The sequence below is a fragment of the Coturnix japonica genome, chromosome Z, assembly GCF_001577835.2.
Source record: "Coturnix japonica isolate 7356 chromosome Z, Coturnix japonica 2.1, whole genome shotgun sequence".
NCBI classification, from domain to species: Eukaryota; Metazoa; Chordata; class Aves; order Galliformes; family Phasianidae; genus Coturnix; species Coturnix japonica.
The window spans coordinates 50,179,339-50,204,246 of NC_029547.1; the positions used below are offsets into that span (position 1 = coordinate 50,179,339).

The 24,908-nt window shown below is 36.5% G+C and overlaps 1 protein-coding gene across 2 annotated transcripts in view; it reads left to right on the forward strand.

Moving 5' to 3' along the window:
* MEGF10 (multiple EGF like domains 10) overlaps positions 1-24,908 on the forward strand; it is a 90,365-nt gene that overhangs the window by 18,148 nt on the left and 47,309 nt on the right. For both annotated transcript variants that reach the window (XM_015849712.2, XM_015849711.2), the window contains exons 2-5: positions 5,274-5,406; positions 7,501-7,602; positions 8,543-8,643; positions 15,436-15,528. In XM_015849712.2, coding sequence (XP_015705198.1) covers positions 5,291-5,406; positions 7,501-7,602; positions 8,543-8,643; positions 15,436-15,528 — 412 coding nt within the window. In that variant the 5' untranslated portion in view covers positions 5,274-5,290. The remainder of the gene's footprint in view (positions 1-5,273; positions 5,407-7,500; positions 7,603-8,542; positions 8,644-15,435; positions 15,529-24,908) is intronic.

Below are 24,908 nucleotides of genomic sequence, written 5' to 3' on the forward strand. Positions count from 1 at the left end.
TTTATTTTCCTCTCCTTTTAACACTGGTATGTGGGAGGAGAGGGGGACTGATAAATGGATATGTCATCCTTAACAGTTTAGTTCTTGTGGTCCTTTTGTCTGTATAGTGAAAATGCTGCATAATTTTAAGTGAATTTGGTGGTCCAAAGAGAACCTTATTTTTTTTAGTCTTTGAAAAAAGTAGCAAAATGCTTGTAATGAGACCTGTTCCAGCACAGTCAGCTTTTAATATGTTTCTCAGATATCAGTCTGAAGTCATCATTTTTTCATTTAACTGCTCGCAATCTGTCTTAAAAAAAGCCTTGGACACTTCAGAGTTTTCAGGTTTTTTTTTCACTTTGAATCTTAAATATATTAACTGAGGTTCGAGTGTCTGTCTGAGGTATAGGTTTCCTTAAATGTCTTAAGGATACCCTGTTCTTCATTGAAAGAGAACTATGGGATATTGTTCATTGCCTTGTAGGCAATTGTCATAAATGACTACCATCCTGAGGGACTTCTGTTGTGAAAGAGCTTGCAGATAAGTAAATGAGTATGAAGTTGAAACCTGGAGGGACTGTTGCATTGGTGTACTAAGATGTGAAATCAGAAAATTAATATCTTCTCTTGTGGAGTGAGCTTAGTGATTGGATTACTGCATTTTATAGCTCCTCATATACTTGGCATATTCAGCAAGCAAGTTGTTAGTTGGTGTATTGCTGAAGTAGCTTGAAGAACACATTTGGCTGTGCATTAACATTTTAAAGAAGCACAAGGTGAGAGGGTTATATTTTTTAACCTGCACCAAGACAGGGCCTTGTCATCTCTAAACATCAGGGTGTGAAAGAGCCATTCAGTTTAGGCCCTTCTTGAATTATCATTTAGCAAAGTGTCCGAATTCCACATGTACTGTCGAGAAAAATTTCAGCTTTGAAGATGAATGGTAGTTTGGTTTCTTCTGTGCTCCCCTAACTAGCAATGATGTCTTTGGAGTGACATATTTTGAGCATTCAAGAAGAAATGGTCACTTAGAGTGAGATGGTGGGATTGTTGTGTTGTTTCTTTAAGTTTTCTTTTCCCAGCCATGTAGGGTTGATGTGATAATGTTGCTGTTCAGGTTAGTTCGTATTTATTTTATGAGTGAGGTTTCATGTGACACTATCCAACTGATTTCCAAAGGATAACCGCTTTCTGCTCTTCCATCTATTAATTTTCTAAGGCAATCAATGAAAGCAATCAGATTTTCTTCATAGAAGTTAACATGAGACTAATCATTATTGACAAGATTAGGTCAGGCTCGATTTTGCATCACGTGACATCAGTTGTATAAGAGATGACTTTATAAACAAATTGTGGATCTCATAGAGGATCTGAAACTTGGGAGTGAGAATAACATAAGGGTATCAGAAACACTAAGTAGGAACCGAAGAACCAAAAAATTCACAAGAGGGTCTTTACAAAATGTATTTATCTCATTTGGAGATGCAATTGCTACATGCTGGTAGCAGTCTGTTATGGGCCTCTTGCTTTTTCACGGCCCGGAGATCATAAGGACAGAGCTATCAGCAACAGAATCTGTGTAGTTTACAAATTCAGTCTGAGAGTTGATCTATGATGGACAGAATGAAAATGTTTCAAAATAGGATTTGCTGTACACACAGGATAATGCAGAGTAAGTGCAATTTAAAGCAACACACTGAAGTGCAAGAACACTGTTTAACATACTCATTCTGTGCCACTGTGAAGACAGAAATATGTGTTGGAAAATTCTACAGATATCATGAGAAAGTATAGAAAGATCTTAATGTCCTGAAGTTCATCCACTAAATAAATTGCATTTTTTATATTGCAGTGGTAACAATGCTTTTGCAACGCTAATGAGAAAGCTACCTCAGCATTTCCCTCAGTCTTGGATCCATTATGTCATGTTAGCAACTGTGTCATCATATTCTTTGTTGCCAATGCAGTTCTAATCCTGCTTGATTCACCAGCAGTGTTTGATTTTGCTGACCATATAAAATTTGTTAACAGCCTTGAGCAACCTTCAGTTTTTGCTTTGCACTGCTTTATCTTCCCCTTCTCCCCCAGTTCTGCCCATTTACCTTTCGTGCAGACCAGTCTAAGGGATCACTGTGTCCTCTGTGTTATGCTTGTGGCTCTGCTTGGAGAAGACAAAGAAACTCATCTGAAATCACACCTCAGCTTTCAGTAGTCAGAAGAAAATAATTTGTTTTTCTTTTTTTTTGTTGTTACTTATTCTGTTTTTGATCCTGGATTGTATAGGAAAAAGATTAATAAAACAGAATGTGTGCAAAGTATCAACACTGCTGGTATTCACAGAGAAAGTGTCTAAATATCTCAGATGACTGCACTTGTTAACTTTGTTATGCCATATGTATACAGGCTTTTTCATCTGCCTGCTGGTGGGATTAAAGTAGTTCATGTAGTTGCTCACATTAAAAGTGTTTCAGGTGAGAATCTATAATTTTGGGGAGTATATTTTTAAGATACACCTGTTATTCCATCTTAAAAATGACCTTGTTAGAAGTGACAGTATGCCTTGTGACGTTCAATTCATTAACATGACTATTACCGGTGGCTGTTAATATCTTGATTTGATATAGTAGACATATCATGAGCTAAACTTATTTTAAAGTTATTTATTTAATAGGAGTACAGAAACATATAGGAGTAATCTATGGATGCTTCATGCAGCTCCCTTGCTTTCTAGTTCACATTTTAAAACTGTGTGATTGTATTAAAGCCCATGGAAACAGAGGTATATCTGATCTAAACAGACTGTGACCTCATTGCACAGAACTTACCTTAAAGATTCTTCTCAAATGCAAGTGAAGTTGGCTTTTACTCCAAGTTTTAGGATAATCAGATCTTAAAGTTTTCAGTAGATGCCTGGTGGGAAGTGTTTATGGTCTGGGGACATGAATTACACAATATTATGTAGTAGGCCAGAGGAGCTTTCAGTTTTAGTGTTTGTTATTATTTCCCTCTCACTTCTACTAATCAGTGATTTACAGAGTCAAGGCATCTTGCAGCAGGAACATTTTTATTACTTAAATCAAGGTATTTTGTATATGGATAGTGAGCACACTGATGAATTATTGGGTGAGATGGCTTAAGCAAAATGTAAGAAGTGAATTTCTGAAAAGGGCATCTCAGTGCTGACTGCAGACACCAAGAGTTAAATCAGTCATCTGCGTTTTTTATTGCTAATATAAACACTTTAGCAATGCTAATCAGTGGTGCTGATTTTCTGTTTTGATTTTCCTTAATAATTAAGCAAAAGATTGGGAATGCAATCAAGTTTTACACTAGGGGGTTCATGCAAATTTTTTTCTTTTTTTTTTTTAAATTTTATTTTATTAATTTTATATTTTGTTAAATGTATCCAAAAGGAAAATTACTGAAGTTGAGAAGAAGAAAAAATAAAATAAAAGAAATACAGTTTATAATCTGCATAATCAAAGTGACTATTTCTAATGAGGGAAATCACCACTTCGTTGAAATTATTAACTGAAAATACAGCTGCTTTTATTCCTTCTTAAACAACTGCGCATTGGCTACTCTGCTATGTAGAGAAAGTAGTTTAATAGTCTATGTTGTAGACTATGAAATGCCCTTCAGCAGCCATGATTTTTCAAGAGAGGTTTAGCAAAATGGGATCATCTCTGTTTTCTCAAATATCTTAAATATATTATTTTCTTTCTGTGAGTTTTTTTTTGTGTTGACTTCAGAACAGGGTCCTGTAAAGTAAGACTATTTCATCTCCTCCTTTTTCATGGATTTGTAGCCTTTTTTTTCTCTTAACATAAGTTACTGGTGCGTTTTGCTCTTACCTGTTCCATGATACTTAGAATAATAATTGTCTATTTTCAATTATTTTACTTTGTTAGTAGTATCTGTAATATTTGAAAAGAAGTACATCAACCAGAAGTTACTTTCTTATTTTATTATCCTGCACAATAGACTCAATTATATCTTTTTATTTATTTATTTATTCATTTATTTATTTATTTATTTAGTATGATCTCAGGCACAATATAGTGTTAAAATTTGTTCAGAAATTAAGGCGTAAGGTCAAATGTTTCCCATAAGGGGAAGCAGGGTAGTTAGAGCTGCTACAGATTACCTTCTGTCAGCTTTCATTCTGTCATTTATGAATTCAAGGTAAATGAAATTCTAAGTGTTTTGGTATGCAAATTAAAACTGCTTGCTTGAAATCTAAGATAGACTCAGTGAAAGTACTGGGATAATCTTTTAGGTTTTTATGTTATAAGGGTAATTCATTTTTGAGCAGAATGCTTTTTCTATTTGGAAACTGTACAACTGGTAATGAAGAGGATATTTATGCAGACTATGCAGTAACACTAGAATAAAATGTGATGCTGTCTTTTAATAATTTAAAGCAAAGTGATTGAACCTCTTCCTGTGGTTAATTAATTTGCTTGCATAGGCACTGTTGGTTAGTCAGTAAAAGGCACTGTAATATTTTTTGCAAATCATGAACTAACATGGCACTTATTCATAGTGTCGTCTAACATCTTGAAAAACTAATAAAAAAACATATGACACCTTTCCCTATGCCCTGTGTGGAGTTGTTTTGTGGATGAGCCCAAATCAAAGTATCACCAGGTATTGAGATGCAGACTTTCTTGAGCAGACACTGGGCACTTCCCCCCAGGTTCTCAGTGCTTAGGCATCCTTAGAGAAGCTGTATTGTGAAACTGGTTCATAATGTTGGGGATATGGTTTTAATAGGAAATGTCACACTGACTGAAGCTGCTTAAGGTGCTTTATCTGTGATTTTTAGAAGGTTGGTGCTGCTATCCATCAATGGATAGCCACTTTTTTGAGTAAGTCAAGTTTAGGCTTTTTGAAGACATGTTGTCAGCCAAACCTTTAATGAGGGTTTTTTTATTTTTTGGTCTTCAGGAGGCTCTAGTCTTTCCTTTAAATTACAGCTATCTGTATCTGTTATCTGGCAGGGACAACCACCATGAAATGGTCTGAGCCTCACTGACTGCAATCTGGTGATGGCTTAGTACTGCTTGCCAGCTGGTTGCCCAACCACTTGCAGAAACTACTCCATTTGTCTTCTACCAAATTGGACATGTATTTACTGCTGCTGGGCAGGCATCACATGTGTCTTGAAGTACCCACTGGTTCATACATTGGCTTGATTATGTATTTCCTAGTAAAATGAATAATTAGTTCTGTCTCTTTTCTCATTTCTACAATATTCTTCATAAATCATAAATACGTATACATTTTTACAGGCTACTTTTTCGAAAAGATGGTTCTTCATTTGAACTCCTTTTTTGGATTCCCTGTTATACTCCTGTACCATTGGCTGGGGACAACTTCATCTTTGAATCTTGAAGATCCAAATGTGTGTAGCCACTGGGAAAGGTAATAGTTTCTTTAACAGAAAACTTGATACAAATGCTGATTCTAATAATGCTAGTGTTTTTTATGTAACACATTTTAAATGATTTAAAGCTTTCAATCAAATAATGAACTCGGAATAAAATTTTATGCTAACACGTGGGCCCAATAAGTTCAGGGTAAGTAAAAGGCTTTCATGCTGGGGTGAAATGCAGCCATCTTTGTGGTAGTAGTTTGAATGCTAAAACCATGACAGTTGCACAGGCAATATTACAGAACCATCCAGGGACAAGAAAGGAATCAAGAAAAATCTTTCTTTGATTTAAGTGAAAAGAAGCTTTTACATATGCAAAATGTAATTAGCCATATTGGAGTTTGGCCAAATTTGATTATGCTGATTCTTTCCTTTTCAACATTCTTGGAATCTAAATTAAGATTTGTTGTTTAATTTTTTTGATGAGGTTCATAAATTTGTAACATACAGCTATAAATTCATCCATTTAGTTAATCAATTTGTTCACCAATTTCACGTTAATTGCAAGTAGAATGCTCACAGTGGGTAGGAGAGGTTGAACTGCAAGCATTTGTTGTACTTTTCTTGAGTGAAGATTATAGTAGTGAAACCAGGCCTGAATGTCTCACTGCTATTACTTTATTAAGGCCATGACTGATCGGCTATTTCCTGAGATAGTGCAAGTGTTCATTTCAAAACATAAGTATTGTCTTCATTGGAAGTAAGTTGTTTTTTATGCTGGAAATGCTGCCGAGCCACTGTACATCTATGTGCAAAGTGATATGGCTAAATCTTTGCAGAGAAAGTTGAAACTTGTATTTAATTTTTTATAAAGTCTGTATATAAAAAAATGCACTTAACGACTTTACTCAGCAATTAATCTCAGCTTGTGTTAAGCAACGTTAGGAGCAGATACTTTGCATGAGATTTGGTGTATACAAAATTTAGTTTATGAAGCAGTTATCATGTCTGTTTACAGCATTCAGACACAAGTTGAGGTTGTTACTTGATGCTACTCCACTCCTTTACTTTCTACTTATATTCATAAAAGAGGTTTTCAGTGAACATATATAATAGGGAAAACAAAATGGCAAAAACCAATAATGTTTACAGAGAATAACATGTTTTAAAATGATGAAAGTCTGCAGAAGAAGAAATATCCATCAAGCACATCCAGCTTTTGAATGAATACAGCTACAGCAGAGTAAAGCCCCCAGATTTTTGCAGCAAGTTTGTTGCTGCTGCTGTCACTGGCAGTGCAATAAATCTATCAGCCCTGTTCTAAAACAGTCTTCACAAATGAGCTCTGATCGCACCAAGAATGGATGAGCTGGATGTGGCGCTCAGCAACAAGCAGGCACAGACGTTTTGTCAGGCTCTGTCTTACAGCTGGACGAATTAGAGATGCTTGCCTTTTTAGGGCATAGCAAAAACAGGGAGCAAGTTCTGGGCAGTGAGGAGTGAATGGATCTGGATGTGTTTTCTCTCAGTATAGGTGATGACAGCAGTAGGAGGAGATTGCGGTTGTTACCCTGTAGTAGGTGCTGAGGGGTCAAAGGTGGTGTGAGTGAAATCCAGATGGGCTGTTCACTCAGCAAGTGTTTTGACTGCTCCTGGGAACCAGTGCTGCAAGAGGGAGAGACCACGCATTCCCATATTTTCTAACCCTTTTACGCAACCAGGGACTGACAGGCTGCCAGCACAAACAGTCTGCACAAGAGTTTTCTGGGGTGATTCAATATTTTTCACTTCTGCAGCAGAAGTCTCTTCCTCTGGCCCCACTGACAGCTCTGGAGGGTCTGGATTTCAGAGCACAGATTCATTTGTAAAACACCACACTCACAGTTTGGCAGAAAACAGTACAAGAACTCCAGTATAATGCTTCTGAAAAAAAGTTTCTCTGTTCAAAATTAAACAGAAAACAAGCAAACGAAAATTGTGGACTTAAATATAATTTCTGAACAGACTTGGTTGGCACAATTGTTTTATCTGTTTCAGTAATTATTATTTACAGCTACTTGTCAGGACTTTATAAAAGTATTAAATCAGTCTGTACTGGAAAACACTTGCTCAATAATGTCTGCCTTCTCTCTGTCTCTCCACAGTTATTCAGTTACAGTGCAAGAGTCATATCCACATCCTTTTGATCAAATTTACTACACCAGTTGTACTGACATCCTAAACTGGTTTAAGTGCACACGACACAGGTGATGTATAATATTGCTAATATGTCAAAATGTTGGTATTGTGTGTATTTGAAGAGATCATATGTCTGTTGAAATAAAGCATGACATATATATAGTTAATATACATATTATCTATAGTGACTTATTCGTGTAATATATAAGGTATCTGACAACTGGAAAATGCCTAGTCCAAGCAAAGTCACATAAATTTTATTAGCAGGACGGGGTATAGCATCCCGTAGATATCTAATAGAAAAAGAACAGATAGAAAAAAGAAGTATGCAGTACGTTAAATTAATTTCTCCAGATCCTGCCAGATGTATTTGTTCCAAAATGTCTTGTGGCACCTTGCTGCTTTGAAACTTATTTTCTGGGGAAAATGTATGTTACTTGAAAGGGAAGTAAAAGTATCATGCAATGATACCTAGAAGTTATCTGGCCCAATCCTTCTGCTCAAGCAGAGCCACCTAGAACAGGTTGTCCTGCACTACATCCTGATGGCTTTTGAATATCTCTAAGAAGCAATTCAAGATACCTTAAAGTGCATTAACCTGTACTTAACTAGCGCAATTTCTCTGTCCCTGTAGAAATCAACTCACTCTTGTAAAGACAAACCCCAAAAGTCTTTACCTTGGGAACTGATTCTGTTAGTGATACAGCAAATGGATTTGCTTTGCTAGTCTTTAATCTTCTTTGGGGATGCTAGTAGTGAAGGTAGTGATACTACTGTTTGTGCATTGCTTAAGTAGCTAGAATGCTACTAGAAAACTGTTGTCTGGCCATCCATGGAAATAAGTTTTTCTGGGAAACCACAAAGACTCTTGAACAGCAGGTAAATACTTAGAGGGTTTTTTTCTTTTCCTTTTACTAAAGGCTGTAGATTTTCGAAGATAAACAACACTATAAATTGTTCAGTTTTCAGACTGAAATGTATGCAACAACCATTCATTCTTTCTTTTAGAATCAGTTACCGTACTGCCTACAGACATGGTGAAAAAACAATGTACAGGCGTAAATCCCAGTGCTGCCCTGGATTTTATGAAAGCCGGGAAATGTGTGTCCGTAAGTCTAACTTTTTTATTTGCTTTGATATTCTGTGTGTTTATTGCCTTGCTCGCTCCCATTTGGTGGGTGACTTATTGGAGGTGAGGTATCAGAGCATCAGTTATTCAGAGACAGTCTGGTGAATAAAGCTGTCATTTGCTATATTGTGTATGTGCCTATACTTCTGTTTATCTTAGGGAACAGAATGGGAAGGCACTGTATGGGAAAACAGCTAACTCCATTCCTTAGTTTCCAGCTGTTCCTAGTAGCGCCTCCTCCTGCCAAGACCTGGACTGGCTGGCCTACACAGCCCTGAACAAGGCCCTGGCCAAGGTCACCACTGTGTCCATCACCTCCAGCCTAACCCCCTGCATTATGCTGCTTTATCTAGTGCTTATATCTTGAAATTGTGAGAAATGGAGACTCGTTCATTGCTTTGTCATCTCACTTACTGCTACAATGACAGTGGTGAACCTCCTCCAGTGTTTGGAGGAGCAAAGCCTCCTCCAGCAAAACCTGCAAAATCATGGATGATGAGAGATTTGTCTTTGCCACTGGATTTTGCCACCAAGCTTAGGAGAACACAGTGCAGCAGATAAGTCTTTAGTCTGAAAATTAGTTATCAGTATGTACACTGAATTTATTTATTCAACATAAATGTTAGTTTCTTAATTTGTTCTGTCTGATTTATATTTAAAATTATATAAGAATTAAAATTCTCCTGTGGAGCTAACTTTGCATTTATTTGATTCTGCAATCATTGACCATGAATAAGCATGAGGGTCCTCCACTCCTCTTGATCACCAGTTGGAGTGAGAACTCAGGGAAAATGGAGGAATTCAGTATTTAAAAGAGTAAGGCAAACATTTTGTGCTTTACATTGTTTCAACTAGCTTTTTTCATTTGCATGTTCTGGATTAGATGTTACCTGTATACAGTGTGATATGGCCAGTTGTTCATTTTAACTTGGAAAATACGCGCAGTGTTTCTAACTGGAATCAGCCTGTAAGGGAAAACATGTAGTCACATGAGGAGGATTCTTCTCCCGTGTCACTGAAGCAGAAATATCACTGTCGAAAAACCAACATCAGTTGTTTCTCCAGAAGAAAATGATGACCATATTGAAAAACACACACGCACTTCTCTTTTTTGTATGTAAAGACAAAAGAGAATAAGACACAAGTGTTGTAAGTATCTCCTGTCACTGCTGTCCCACAATGCAGACAGGATCTCTGTTAGAATTGTTTCTATAGCTTGGATTATTTTTTTACTTTGTGAGGATTTAGGGTGCATTTGTAAAATGGTAAAATGTGCTGTTGATAAATAGTTCTGTATTTGCTCCTTTATTTGACTTCTCAAATTAAAAAGCTCAATTAGAAAATTCTACTGGTAGATGATTTGGGTATTAGTCAACACTTCACTGCATACAGTGATGAACTGAAATCCTGTGACTTCCTCTTAGAAATACTAATTGGGAATTTACAGCATGAACACCCATGATTTGCTATTCCCCTAGAGTAACTGCTTACTAATGGCAGTGCTACTGTGCTGCTTATTATGGGAAGAAAATTGCTTATCACTGTATAAAGCCATTATAAAAATGTGGTAGTCTACATTGCTGAAGGCTCTAGATGTTGTATTCACATAGGAAAAGACTGACCAATAGTCAGACAAAAGAACAGTCTGAATTTTATGTGTTATATGTACATATTCAGACTCTTTCTGAGTCCAGACTGAATAGATTAAGTTGAATTAATCTTAGGTTGAAGTCTGGTAAGCAGCTCAGATACCCATTCTTCTGTTGTTTCCAAGTTTGTGGAAATGGTAAGATATTCACAACACTATTATGAAGCAGTAAAGTAACGCCAAAAGTCAACCTCCATCTGTAACCTGTGGAAGCTTTTTTGGAACCTCTTGAGAAAGCTCAGTATTCTAAATTACGTTAACAAATGTCACAAAACAGTGATTTTTCTACGTAACATTTGGTCAGTAGAGAGATCCTTTTACAGACTAAGATTATAACAGCAATGAGTATTCAGTCATTCTGAACAGAAAATTTGCCACCCTTTAGTAGTTGTGCCACCTGAGTGTGCTTTCAGGTGGATAGAAGTCCAGTATTTTTACTTAAATTCTGGCAGTGTGTTAGGCATCAGTACTAGAATGTCTATGAGCAGGAGGATATCAGTACTTCTGCTGTTACACTGCTCTGTGAACTCGTTGCATAACTTCTGTTAAAAAAGGAGATGGAGTTTCTGATTTCTGGCTTCACTATTGACAGCTGCAAAAGGGCAGGCCAACTGTTGTTTTTTTCTCCCCCTTTGTTTATTTATTTTCTCTTAATGATTGCAGTGCATTTTTCAGTATATTTTTATAAGTTTCCTTCAGATATAGCATGAAAGTAGTTCATGGGTAGACCTATTGGACTTCCTGAGGTGATCTGAGCTCTGCAGGCAGATTCAAAGGTAGATTCATTTTATTAAGTTCTATAAAGCAATTCACTCTTAGACTTAAAAACTCCATACTAGGCAGTGAAAAGACTGTCTTTTATTTATTCCAAATAATTTACTGTTGCTTTTTTCCTCATATTACACCCTCTCAAGGAGATTTGTCATATGGATGCTAGTCTGGGCTCCACATTGGGATATGGAAAATGGGGAGAATTAAGAAAAAATCTATCTTGATGTATGTAGCTGAATGCCACTTACCTTAACAAAAAAAGCAGACATCAAGCAGAGGAAAAAAAGGGTTGACCAAAGGGTATGTTCCAGCATGCAGTGTAGAAGGGAAGACTTCATTTGAAAAAGCACATTTGTAATGCAGTTTAAAAGGTACAGGTGTTTCATCTTGCACAGAAAGTGCTGAGGGACCACACTTTAATTAAGGTAAAGGAAGTCAAAGCTAATTTTTGTGCAATATCTAAGAGTTCTTTTCCATTTTGAGTATAAATTATTTATGCACTCAAACATCACTCCCAAAATTTTGAGAACTTTAACAGGTAAAGAAGCTTATTTTCTCCCAAAAGATGGGATGTAACTCTTCAAATTATTCTTTCTGAACACTGTAGGTATCCAAATATAGTTAGAACGGTATTAGCAGAAATGGCAAAGCATGGAGTCATGCATTTGTTATGGCTTCTTGTGTTGGAAATCATTTCTGTAAATAAATAATATGCAGATGTACTTAACACCTAAAGTAGACCTCACTCAATTATCACTCTGTTTGTCCTAACATTAATTCTCCTTGAAGTTGATCAGAATTTCTCTTAATAGGAGATTTCAGTTGTGAAATCAGGTATGACTTCAGAGAACTGTTTATTTGATTATGACTCATTTGTTTAAAAGCTGGAAGTCTAATCTGGGAGCTGTAGTGGATTCTCCTGCTCATTTACTGATGTGCACAACTGCAATCAAAATATTTCAAGCTTTTGTTCATTTTAATTGATTTATATCTGTCTTTTTAAAGGGAATAAATGACAGATATAAAAATGCATACATGAACTTTAATTAAAGGCAAGAATAGTCTTTTTCACATCTTATTATTTGGAAATACTTTTCTATCTTTTTACATTAGGTAATGCAATGCACAGCTGTCTAAATGTTGTCAGTGGTGACTTTTGATTAAATAATTACATAGCACTTTCTTAATCATAGAGAACAGATTCATAAAATGCTATTCATAAATTTGAAGTTTTATGTTCCACTCTTCATATATGCTCCAACTCAGAAGTGGTACAAGACACCAGAGTTACTCCTCTTAGCTGTGGCACTTAAGTAGTAGTAGGAGCAGTCTGCATCTCCACTGCAGGCTGTACGCTGGAGCCCATCAGCATATATGTAGATGTTTGAATTGCAGTCTTCTCTTGAGCTGAACACTATCTCCCTCCTCTCTTTGGTATCAGTCTGAGCCTTGTGATCAGTATTAGCTCTCTTGGTATAAGGCCCCCTTCCAAAACTGTGGTGATGCAGTTTTTTGAGAAGTTTTTTGAGTTTTTTGAGGTTTTTTTGAGTTTTTTGAGAAGCCCTCGCCTCATTTCATTTTCATCTTGCTGTAATAGTGATGTTGATGGTCTTTGTACTTAAGACAAATCTTTCCAATTTGATTCATGTTCCTGAGTTTCCTCAACAGAGCACTTTTATTTGGCTGGTGGCAGAAACACAAGTGAGTCAGGAAGAGAACTTGACAAGCCAGGTGACCCTCTGTCTGGGGAACTGGGCAGGATATTTTATGGATGCTTTAAGTTGGCTGATGATACTATATAGTCAGGAAAAGCAAGTCCTCCTCCTGTGCTTAAGAAAATTCAAGGATGTGATCTGCTGAAATATAGATACGAGTTGGACAAAATCAAAATTTTAGGGACGATTTTGAAGGAAACAGTAAGACATAGAAGAATGGGGAAAATAAGATGAAAAGGCAAATAAGCAACTGCAATCTGATTGCTTTTCATATGATAACTGATTTTTGCTTAGAAAAGAATAAGGTATGACTTGGGCAATTTACTGCTGTCAGTTAATTTTTGGTTCTTTGCACTGCTCAGTATCAAAGAGATTTCAGAAGAAGTTTTTCATTAGCTTTTGCACGTGTTTTTTTACAACTTGTGTGAGAGGAATCAGAAATTTCTCTCTGTTCCTGATGTCGTTTAGGCCTTTTCAGCTTGTTTGCTAGTAGTCCTCCCATTGCTTGCACCTTGCGTGTTTTTTAGATCATGCAGTAAATTGTAGTTCTCTTTTCACCATATTCATTGCAAAAATTGTGGTATAGACAATCTTTTAGGAATGTAATCTATAGTTCTGTTAACAAGAATAAGTTAGACTAGTTAGCATATACAGAATAATACTTTTGGTTACAGAACAGGTTTTTATGTATGTCTGGAATATAGAGGGAAATTGTTCCTTGTTTGGATATATTTTTTGGCATTAAGAAACTTAAAAAAGAAAACCAGGATTTTAAAAATACATATGCTTTTAGCATGTTTGTGACATTCTTGGCTTTAGTTCAACCTCTTCGAAGTAAAGAATTACATGCTACTTTACTTTGAAAATGAAGTTCATGCATTTGTATGCCACGTATTTCAAGTGTTTTTGAGTTTGTTTGGAAGCAACATTTTATAAGGTTCATCAGTGTTCCTTATCCACATGTTCTTATTCCTAGAGTCAGCAGACTAATGTGCATATTAGTAATGATGTTGGGTTTTGTGTGTTGATATTCATAAAGATTTTCATACATGTTCACAGAGAGAGACATATGTTTGCTGTGGTACCTCATACTGTCTTATGGTTTACTGGGAAGATTTTTCACACAATTGGCTTTGAGAAATCTTCAGCGCCAAAGGCAGCACTTATTATGCAAGAATCTTCAAAGATGGAATTCGTGTCTAGTTGTAAAAGATGGAAATGTGTGATGCATTATTTAGTGACTATTTCCATAATAGATAGAGAACAATGAAATAGTTTTGTGCTTTATGTTACTGTACAGTTACAAATATTTACCTTGTTAATTTCTAGTGAAGATCATTTTAATGCATATCCTAAAAGTGGCTTGTAAGGCATACAGGTTAAGAAGGAAACTTAAAGGTTGTTGTATGTAGTTAATGTCTGGGACCCCAAATAGCCAATTATTTTAGTGATATAAAAATATAAATATGAATATCCTGCTTTATAATGTTGAATTAGGGAAAAAAAAAAGATCACAGAACGTTTTGCAGGTACTTTTCCTAGTTACTGTGTAGTGTTTTCAATCCTTTCAGAATGTAAATAATTTGCATCTAATCTCATTAATCTTCTTGTAAACACCAACGCCTTGTTCTTTTGTACTGTTCACTTTGTATTCATCAGCACACCAGTCAGATTCCGGTCATAGATTTCCTGGAAATTAAGGTATAAGAAAATTCTCATGCTTTGCACATTTTTGAAGTTTTATTGCTGTTTGAACTGGATGGAAGCTATTACACTGTATATACTTTGGAAAGCTGAGAGCATTTCTTTATAAGTATGATGCCAGCAACTTGCCGATTGCCAATTCTTTAGTGTCTTGTACTCTGAGTGAGTTATATTGGTGTGCTGGGTATTGGAGCCATTTCAAGTTTTGTTTAATTTTCAAAGGAAAGCCTTATTTCAAAATAAGCCATAACTAGAAACACACACATATGTGCTTGCAAACCATAACGAGTAATGACAGTGAAAAGTTTCAAGCAGCTCCACTTAGCACTTATCATAAAGGTTGCAGTGATTCATAAAATATATACCTTATGGCTTACCTTAATTGTCATCATGTTTTGAACTGTGAAACAATTTTTAAAAATCAATATTAAGATCTTGATATGCTGCAAATCATATTTAACCACACTGTTTTTGCTTGCAGAGGTTTCTGTCTCTCCTGGCATAAGAGCTGGGTTCACAAAATAACAGATTGGGCTGAGATTGGCAGTACTTCTGATCCAACAATCTGCTCAAGAAGAGACACTTAAAGCAAACTGCCCTTTACCATGGCCAGACAGCTTTCCAACCTGTGTTATGATATAACTATTTTTTTGACTAGATATGGAGGATTTTCTCTTTTCTACATGTAGACATATTTGAATGATACCAACATAGTTTAGCTGGAGCCTTCAAAACATGAAAAAATAGAAGAGACAGAAGTCAGGAAATGTATTTTTAAGGGAGTCCATCAAACATTAATATGTTATTATTTATTTTGCTTTTAAACAATGTTGGAGGCATAAAACATCTTGACTGGGGGTAAGTTTTGAATATTTTCCCTAGTACCAGGAGCTGTAATTTATAATTATTATTTTTCTGTTTCCTTCACTGACAGCTCACTGTGCTGACAAATGTGTCCATGGTCGTTGTATTGCTCCAAACACCTGTCAGTGTGAGCCTGGCTGGGGAGGACCCAACTGCTCCAGTGGTGAGTTTTCACCTGCTTCTGCCTATCTTGTGTTCTTTTCACTGTATTGTCCCCTCTTTGGGGCAGATTATCACTGATCCTGTGCTTGGTTTCCTGCTTTCTGGTCAGGGTGTTTGTTTTGAGCTATCAAGTTACTATGTGCAGTCTGATATTTCTCCGTTTACTTTCAGACTTTTCCCTCTATCAACACTAAATGTCACTGGATATTTAATGCTCAGAAATATGCCAAATAGTATAGAATTTAGTTTTTGCAGTAGGTAAATAACATGATATTTGAATGATAAAGTCTCCATTTTTTAAATTTTCTTGAGGAATGAAGAATGATGGGGCAAGGTCACATTCAAAAGCTCTGAGCTTTTAAACCACAGCTTTTTAAACCAAGCTGTGTTCCCCTCTTGCATTAATAGATCCACCCTGTTTGCTCAGTCTCTTTCCATTTTTCTCACTTCAGTGATCCTTCTCCAGTTCTTTTCTTCTTCCCCTTTGCCTTAAGAGTGTGTACAGAAGAGAAGGGCAGCAAAAGAGTATCAGGGACACATATGGGAGGAAGGCAGAGCAGCACCATCATTGCTTGGTATATGACTGTACTCACACAGAATCACAGAATCACAGAATCACAGAATTACCCGGGTTGGAAGGGACCTCAAGGATCATGTAGTTCCAACCCCCCTGCCTAGCAGGGCACACACCAATCAGCTGGTGGTCATTCTTAATACAAAGTTATGAAGGTAGAGACTGTCACATATTTGATAATACATACAGCAAAATAACAAATCCACAAAGTACTGAAGTAATAGCATCTGATGACCCTTTTAGTCACTACCACTTTCTGTACCCCCTGACTGTAAAGCCATGTGCTGCAGTCAAGGAGCCAGGCTGCATTAAGACAGAGTGCTGACAGAAGACAGAAAGTCCTCCACAGCAGGAGTGGCATCTTTGTGTGCTGTCTCTTCCTCTGTCAAAGGCAATAATTTGTGCAGACCATGAATTATTTTGTTTTTTCCTTCACTTTACCCAAAACAGAGGTTCTCAGAGTAATTCTGGATTTTTACTCATTATAGTAGGTATGTATTCCTTCTTTCCTCTCCCTTTATAAGGTGCTAGGAAATGTCATGTTCAGGCTGACACTACAGCCATTTCCTTCATTACAGACACGTTCAAGGAAGGTCACTATTATTAACTATCCACTTGAAAGGAACATATAGTTTTAGTCATTAATAAGAGATTAATAAATGTTTATAATTTAAATTTCACAGACATGAAAATCTTATTTATAAAACAGTGTTAATGTCTTGCAAAGATATTATGCTACGAGTTTACTTAGTAGGAGATTCTTGTGAAAACAGTAAGTGTGGAAAAACCTGGATCTAAAGTGAGTCAAAAGCAATTTTGGATATATTTTCACTCTCCTTTTTTCCCCACTTAATAAAAATAGGGAAATGTGTTTCGTTCCTCTTTTCAGGCAGGATGCTAATGCTACTCTGTCTAGAACTGATTTGTTTTGAAGGCAGTTTATTTTGTAAAATACGGGGTGAGAAAGAAAATTAATGAATTACATGAAAAAGAACTTGTTGTAACTGGTCATTGTAAGATTATTTGGTGTTTTGTCTTTGTAAACACAAGTTATTATTTTCATAAACAAAGAAACACCATTTTGCTCCAGGCATAAAATAGTTGGCAACACAGTACGCAGATCTTGATCTAGTGTGCAGAATTGTCAAAGGAAATTCTTGAAAAATGATAACCTTATTGCATGTGAACTTTATGCCTTTAACTTTAAGCCTTATGAATTGAGATTCTCTGTAACTACGGAGATTTACAAAAGCGAGCATTGCTACGCAACATAGAATGAGGAGATACCATTCTTTATTGAGATTTCCAAATCTGAAACTCACTGAAAAGGCAATTTAGGTGAGTTGGAAATCTCTAAATCTCTCTCTGGAAATAATTCTTTCTCTCTCAGGATTTGCTAGAGTCCATTTCCCTTACCTGCCTGTTATAATTCATTTTGAATACACGTACAGCTATTTTCCCATGCTTTTGCATCAGTTCACTGCTTTTGACTGCTGGTCATGGCAGTCTCAATACCAAAACCAGTTTCTCATGTGAATACATAACAGGTTGAAACTGAAAGAGCCTTCACACACCTTTGAACAGTGCAATCTCTGGAGAGTTTTGCGATCCTCTGAAGACTTCTGCAGTATACTAATGCTAACTGGAACTGCAGATATTTATTTCAGATTGCTGGCTTAGCCCAAGAAGAAGTTCTAATGAGATGAAAGGGTTTTGTTCATATGTTGCTGGGAGATTTGGCTTGGTATTTGTCCTGTTCCATATTGACAAATTTAAGTAAGATGTTGGTTTCACTATATTGTCCTTCTGAGTGCTGCTCTTTGTTGCGAGCCATGTGTAATTTCCTTGTCTGTGTGTCCGAGAGCTACAGTGCAGATCACATCAGCTTGAAGAACAGAGAGTACTCTTGGAAAGAGAGCAAGTCTTTGGATCTCTGGCACTGAATTTTGTTGCTTGTCCTATGTAGGAGATTTTTACATTTTGCTTGTAACTGTATTTTTTGCCTGATCTTTGACTTGATTAATTTTAGTAACACAAAAGCACAATAAGGTAACATAAAGAGCCACTTTATTTTTATAATCATTTCCCTTGATACAGTAAGTTATTAATTAAATGCAAAATTCATGCAAATTGCCATAGTGTGTTTATATGTATTATATAAACACTTGACTACTCAACTGAATAATAGAGAAGGAATAATGATTACGGCATGTTAGTACTTTTGTAGGGCAGATGTTCAGGGATGTAGTTGTTTACTGATGACCAAATAAGATACTGTGATAAAAAGGGGTAGATTATTCTCAGGGTTTGTGGTATGAAACAAACACTCAGACTGGAGTTGTTGACTCATTTCCATGGACACAAATACACTGGAAGCAACTGTTCTACATTTGCAAGGAAACTTTTCATAGAACTGCAGAACTAAACTCCTGAACTTCCCCCATCCTCCTCCCCTCTCCCAAAAATACAATCCTTTCTCTATTAGTTTTGATTATTCTCCTTACACTGTCTTTTCGTCTGTAAGTATCTGAGTACAGCATTAAGGCCTGTAGCAGTTTCTGTCCATCTGCCAAACCACACATGCCACAATTAATTTTACCTGTTGTTTCCCAGTTCTATTTACCCACATTGCTTAAAATATTTTTTTAAACCATATGCTGTGCCTTCCTTGGTGCAGTGGATTCCTGGGAGGTAATTGCAGTTAATTAACACTTTAATGTTCTCTCTAAAAGTGATTGCATGGACTAATTGGTGCACTGTACAGTAAAAGCTGAATAAGCAAGCTTCCTCCTGATCTTTGCATACCAATGTGTGCCATGGTCTAATCACCTTTTCAGGGACTAAACTTCTAGGAGACTCATTTCTTTTTGTGGCAACCATTACTTCCTAATAGCCCAGGTCAGTGATTGCTTTCAATTGAGGGGAAAAGGATGAAGATTTAAGCAGAGTACTCAAACAGTATTCTTTCTCTGGGACTGTCCTTATTCAGTGCCTATTTCTAAACCAACTCTTTAACTTTTCCCTGGTTCACATTCTCTGCCTTTCTGAAAACCATGCATCCTATTTGAGAGGAAAATTTGAATGGATGTTTTCTTCTATGAGTAAAAACTGAGATGTGTTTTCCAAATTTGACTCATTAAATAATATCTCCCCGGAGAATGTTGTCTGTGTGAAATGTAATTTTTCTTCAGGCCTTTTCATTTTAGTTAAAAGTACTGCAGTCTATTACTCAGTGTTTGCTTGCAGTGAGTTTTGGTGGGAAATGATGAAGGAGATGATGCTAACATGCATATATCTGAAGGGAAAAATGAGTTGGATTGGGTGGTCACTCGTTTACAGAACCCTTCCATTCTAGTACAAAGAACGAAGCTCATGCAAGACAAGTTATTCTAATAATAATTTATTGAGTAGTAAGCACAGTAGGTGAATGACAAATGAGTGGGCAGAAGACGTGCTGAACCTGTCTGTACCATTGATCAAGTAAGTCAGCATAACTTGCACATTGTCAGCAACACCTTGAAGAAATGTTTATGAACTTCAGGGGCACAAGTTAATTAATTCTAGTCTGAGGAGAGGGGAAAACTTTAGAAAGGATAAAGTGGTACAGATAGCCTTGCTTGTGTGATAAAAACGTGAACAAATAGATTTTATCAATAAAATATGACAGCAAACCAACAAATCAACCAAACCCACCTATTTTAGATTATTTTTTTCTATCAGATTTTTAAATTGCATGTGTCAAGCTGGTTGTTGTGTGAGAACATTTTGACAGCTGGCTGTGTATAAAGCAGTCTTCTATAGAAGCTGCTGTATACAATGATAACTGGCTATCTAGATGCCTAGTGCTGATCAGACTGTCTTTTTCATTTGTAAATCACGTTTTCTGCCCATTTTCTATTCTCAGCAATAGAACAGAATTTGCTGTAAAACATAAAATATGGACCTGATTGTCAGTTTTTTTAGGTACACATGCAGTCTAATGTGGGCCCCAGTAAACAATCAGGACATTCCCTTTGTTTTTCTTCTCTTGCCTAGTAGTCCACAAATAAATCCATCAGAATCAATAGGACAGTTTCTGCATAAGCTTGTAGCAGGGGCAAAAGGCCAAATCAATATTACACTGGCTTGACTGCAAAAGATATAGCATTCCTGGTCCCCAGCTGGCCTAAGTAATAAAGGAAAAAGGGAATGACATGTGTTCTGTTCAGCTTTATGATAAGTATGCTAGAACTGCCTGTGGAAACATGAATAGGCACTTTGTATTTGATTATTTAATCTCAGATTTGTGTGAATTGCTGTAGTTTCACCTGTAATTTAATTCTGATGGTGATTAAGAGTAAATCATTAGGACTATAGTCTAAGGGCATGGAGGTGGGACAAGTGGCATTAAGGCATAATTTGGCTCCATGGTTTTATAAACCATAAGAAGAGAATCATTGACTTTTTCTTTAATATTTCAAGCAGTGTTTTTAAAGCCAGAATCTCAGAAAATGGTCTTTTAACCTGTAAATATACTTGTCAAGGAAACTTCTAAGGTACAGTAGCTCTGCTACAGATAGATTTTACTTACTGTTGCAGAGGTTCGTTAAGTTTTCAAATCTCACTGTTTTCTTCATGATACTTGGCAGATGCAGAATATGGCAGAAACTGGATCACTTGGCACAGCTTGTGTGAGACACTCACGTGAGCTGCAGGCGCTGCCAGTTTCTCAGTGGAGCTTGTAATATCCATTAACCCTTATGAAGTGGATGCATGAATGTTTTCTGCAGGCACCTTTGCACCCCAAACGAAACAGCCCCTTAAGTGCAGGCACCTGGCGAGGTGCCCAGGAGCATCTCATATGTTCAATAGCACAGCTTGTGAATCTCAAACGCTGGCACTGCTTTCTGATTTTGTTTCTCAAAAGCATTCTGAATGAGAGCTTACAAGATATGCTCAAAGAACTAGCTCTTGCTTAAGTTTACTAAGCTGTAGCGGTCTTAGATTCTGACTTCAAACACATGCTCAAACTGCAGAAGTTTAATTCACAGAACTTAGAAAATGCTAAACACACTAGTGAAACTGCAGTGTCTTGATACAGAGCTGTTTGCTTTTATGGGATATAGAGAAATAGCTCATTCAAGTAATGTAGAACTTTTCTATCCAACTTCCGAATGGCCACATGTGCAAATAAATCCTGTTAGCAAAAGTGACTACACACCATAAGCAGTTTAAATTTAAACTTTTCCTATTACACATAACACTCCCATGTCCTTCGCTGGAACGTCTGTGGTTCTCCTGACTCACTTACCAGTTTACCCAGCTGAACATCTATTTTCACCCCAAAAAAGACTAGTATCTTTGGTCTCAGAAACTAACCCAATAACAAATCAAATCAGGTGCTAAGAGGGACAAGAGACATTACTGGAAGTTGCTATCACCTTCATTGTCAGTGTAGTCACTACAGGAAATTATGAGTAAAAATAAATATATTTTCTGCAAAACTCAGTTATCGGTTGCAGAATTTATTTCAAGCTGAGATTTACTGAAGGAAGGCATTGCCGTTAATGGTAGTAATTTTATTTCTTTGCAAAAATTTTCTGTATCAGAGAAACACATCATTTTTTGTCTTTGATCATTTTATTGAGCTCAGTGTATTTGTGGTTACCCAAGTTGATCAGTTGGATAAGCTCTGTGTAATCTTGCTTTTTCTTTTCCCCCAGTAACAATGCAAACATGTTTTCAGTATTGGTTTTGTTTTAGTCTGTCTTATGTATTTAGTCTCTGGCTAAATACACGGGATGATGTTTTTGACTAATTCAAAAATTAAGGTCACCTTTAGGATGTTAGAAAGTATTACAAAAAGAAGAAAGGATAAAAACTAATATTCTGCAAGGAGATCGTGTAGAACAGTCAATTTTTAAAAATACAATCAGACATAGTAATAATTTCATAACTTTTCCAGTAATAGTGATTATTTTTAACACATTCTATCTTAGTACCAAGATAAACTGAACACCAAGAGCCATCTGTATGTGTTTTCCTTAGCAATTATCCAGCCTTGTGTTCCAGTGTCTAAAGCACTTTAAAGAGTCTTCTGAAATTTATGGCATGTGAAAGGCATATAGTTCCAGCCTTTCATAGGATCTGAAAAACACATTTTTATTGTTCTTCCACTTCACGGGTCAGAAAGCTTTTACAAAGTAAAAATTGGAAAAAAAAAATAAATAATAAAAATCCCTAAATTAAATTAAAGCTTAGCATTTTGAATAAAACCCTTTCTTTTACACAAAACAAAAAGCAAGAATGAAAAATATGCCACAGGGTAAAAAGCCTTCAGTATAACAAGTGAAATCAGATAGAAGCAACAGACTCAAAGGAAATCCAAAGGAAATCCAGACTGAACAGAAGTGTATTTTGGAAAAAAAAGAAGCCAGCACTGTGCATTGCTGTGTCTGGGATGTAGGTGAAATGTCTTTTACTAAAATGCACTGGTAGTTAATAATTACCACAAGTTACTGTCTGCAGGAAAAGATTTGTGTTCTGTTATGTATGTGCATGAATTTTCATAATATCTCAAGGTAACGATATTCAACAGTGTATGGAGAACAATCTCACATTTTTATTAAATAAGGTTCTGATTTTTTTTTTTCCTGAAGGATATTTTAATTCTAATACATACATTAGAATAAATAAATAAATAAATAAATTCTTTTTTTCATTGTTTTCTGGCTTTTTAGACCCATCTCTGAATTTTTTGTTTGCTCTGTTCCACATTTACTGTCTTGAAATCTGGGCTGACACACTGGTCAACAGCAGTAGGGGTTTATGCCTTTTGTTAAATTCTGAGTATTTATTAATTTCAGAATCTGAAGGACTTGACTTTTACTTGGTTTTAATGTCACTTCGTAAAATAATTATCAGTTCCCTACCCTGCAGGAGTATCTTAAGGGAAACAAATGCCATGAATTTAGACAAATAACTAACCATATTGTAGTATCAGAGAACTGCAGACTTTCCAGTGTAAGGATGACCTGGAATTAGATTTGTGACAAGTTCTGTATTTTTATTATGGCCTTTTCTTAGTGAATTAATAAATGTTTTAAACTGGGACAAGCTTAGAAATTAGGATTACTAAGAGTAGCATCTGTGTGGCTATGACTTTTCCTGCCCATCTCAGCAAAGAGTAACCGAGAACCCATGAAGTAACATTCACATTTAGTTTTGTACAGACTGATGTACATAATGCATTTATGTAAAATGGGATCTAGGTGACTCTTGTTATGTAACTGAAATATCCTCTTTCCTGTCAAGAAGGATATTGATCCAATGTTCTGATAAGATTTTGATCTGAAGCATGATGTATGTTTTGTCTACTTACTACTGGATATCTAAAATGCTAGTTCTATTAGTGTGGATTCATTCTAGGCAGGTTTCTGACTTCTGGAGCTGTGAGAAGAGATCCAAATTCTAAAATACAGATAGCCTTAGGGCATTTTATCATAGCAAGCTTGTTAGTGGGTTATTCCTTTGGATAAATTAGTATTTTCTCAGTATTTTCTAGCATTGGCTCTACTTAGCTATTAGTAGTTGTTGTTCCCTGATAATCATGCATTACAGAATTATTTGAATTGGAAGGGATCTTAGGAGTCAGCTAGTCCCATCTGTTTTGTTATGGACAGAAGCTCACCCTACCAACTCAGTTACCCAGAGCTCCATCCAGCCTGGCTGGCCTTGAACGCCTCAAGAGATGGGGCACCACAGCTTCTCTGGGCAGCTGTGCCAGGGCCTCACTGCCCCCTGAGTGAAGAATTTCTTCCTGATATCTAATCTAAATCTACCCGCTTTCAGTTTGAGGACATGATACCTTGTCCAGCACTACACTCCCCGATAAAATGTTCCTTTCCTGCAACATGCCCTCTTTAAAACTTAAAGATTGCAGTGCAGTTTCCCCAGAGCCTTCTCTTTTTCAGACTGAACAAAACAGCTCCCTCAACCTTTCTTCATAGGAGGAGTGCTCCAGCCCTCTGAGCATCTTCGTGGCCCTGCTCTGGACCTGATCCAATAGCTCTATGCTTTTCTTGTGCTGAAGAGCCTGAACTCAGTATCCCAGGTCCTATTGAAAGTGGAGTAGAGGATGACAATCACTTCCCTGAATCTGATGTTAATACTTATGTTGCAGGCTGGGATATGGTTGACCTTCTGCAAGTAAAAATATAGAATGGAAAGTTGCCTCTTTCCTAGAGAGCCTATAATTGATGGCAAACAACAGAAAAACAATGTTCAAAACACGTAAGAGATGAGGGAAGAAACAAACAATACTGGCAGGTAGTGATTTCAGTATATTTGCCACAGAGTTTGTGTTAACTTTTTGTAGACTTCACAGAAAGGTAGAGGCATAGAGAAGGACAATGTGGCAATTTTATAGCTTGTGGTTTGGAGAGCTGTGCCAGGTTGTAGGGGCTACTTGAGGAGAAGCAAGGAAGACGACAGTCTCAAAATATAACAAGGGGCCTAATGTCATGGACAGTGTAAGTGTGATGGTTGATATTTGTACACAGAATGAGAAATGATAGATGAGGGCTAGACGAAGGCCGTGAAAGTAAGGACAAACCAATAGACATCTGAGAGTCAAAGAAATGGTGCCAAGGAAGGGGCAAAGATTTAGAGTTATCCTTGACATGACAACTTAGAAACAAAGAAAGGATGATGTGAGCTAATGCTGAAGTTACAAGCAGCTTCAATTTATTTTACATGCTGGAGCAAAGAATTGTCTTTCACTTAATATTGGCTGTGACGTACCTAAGGAAATTATGTTGAAGTTTTGA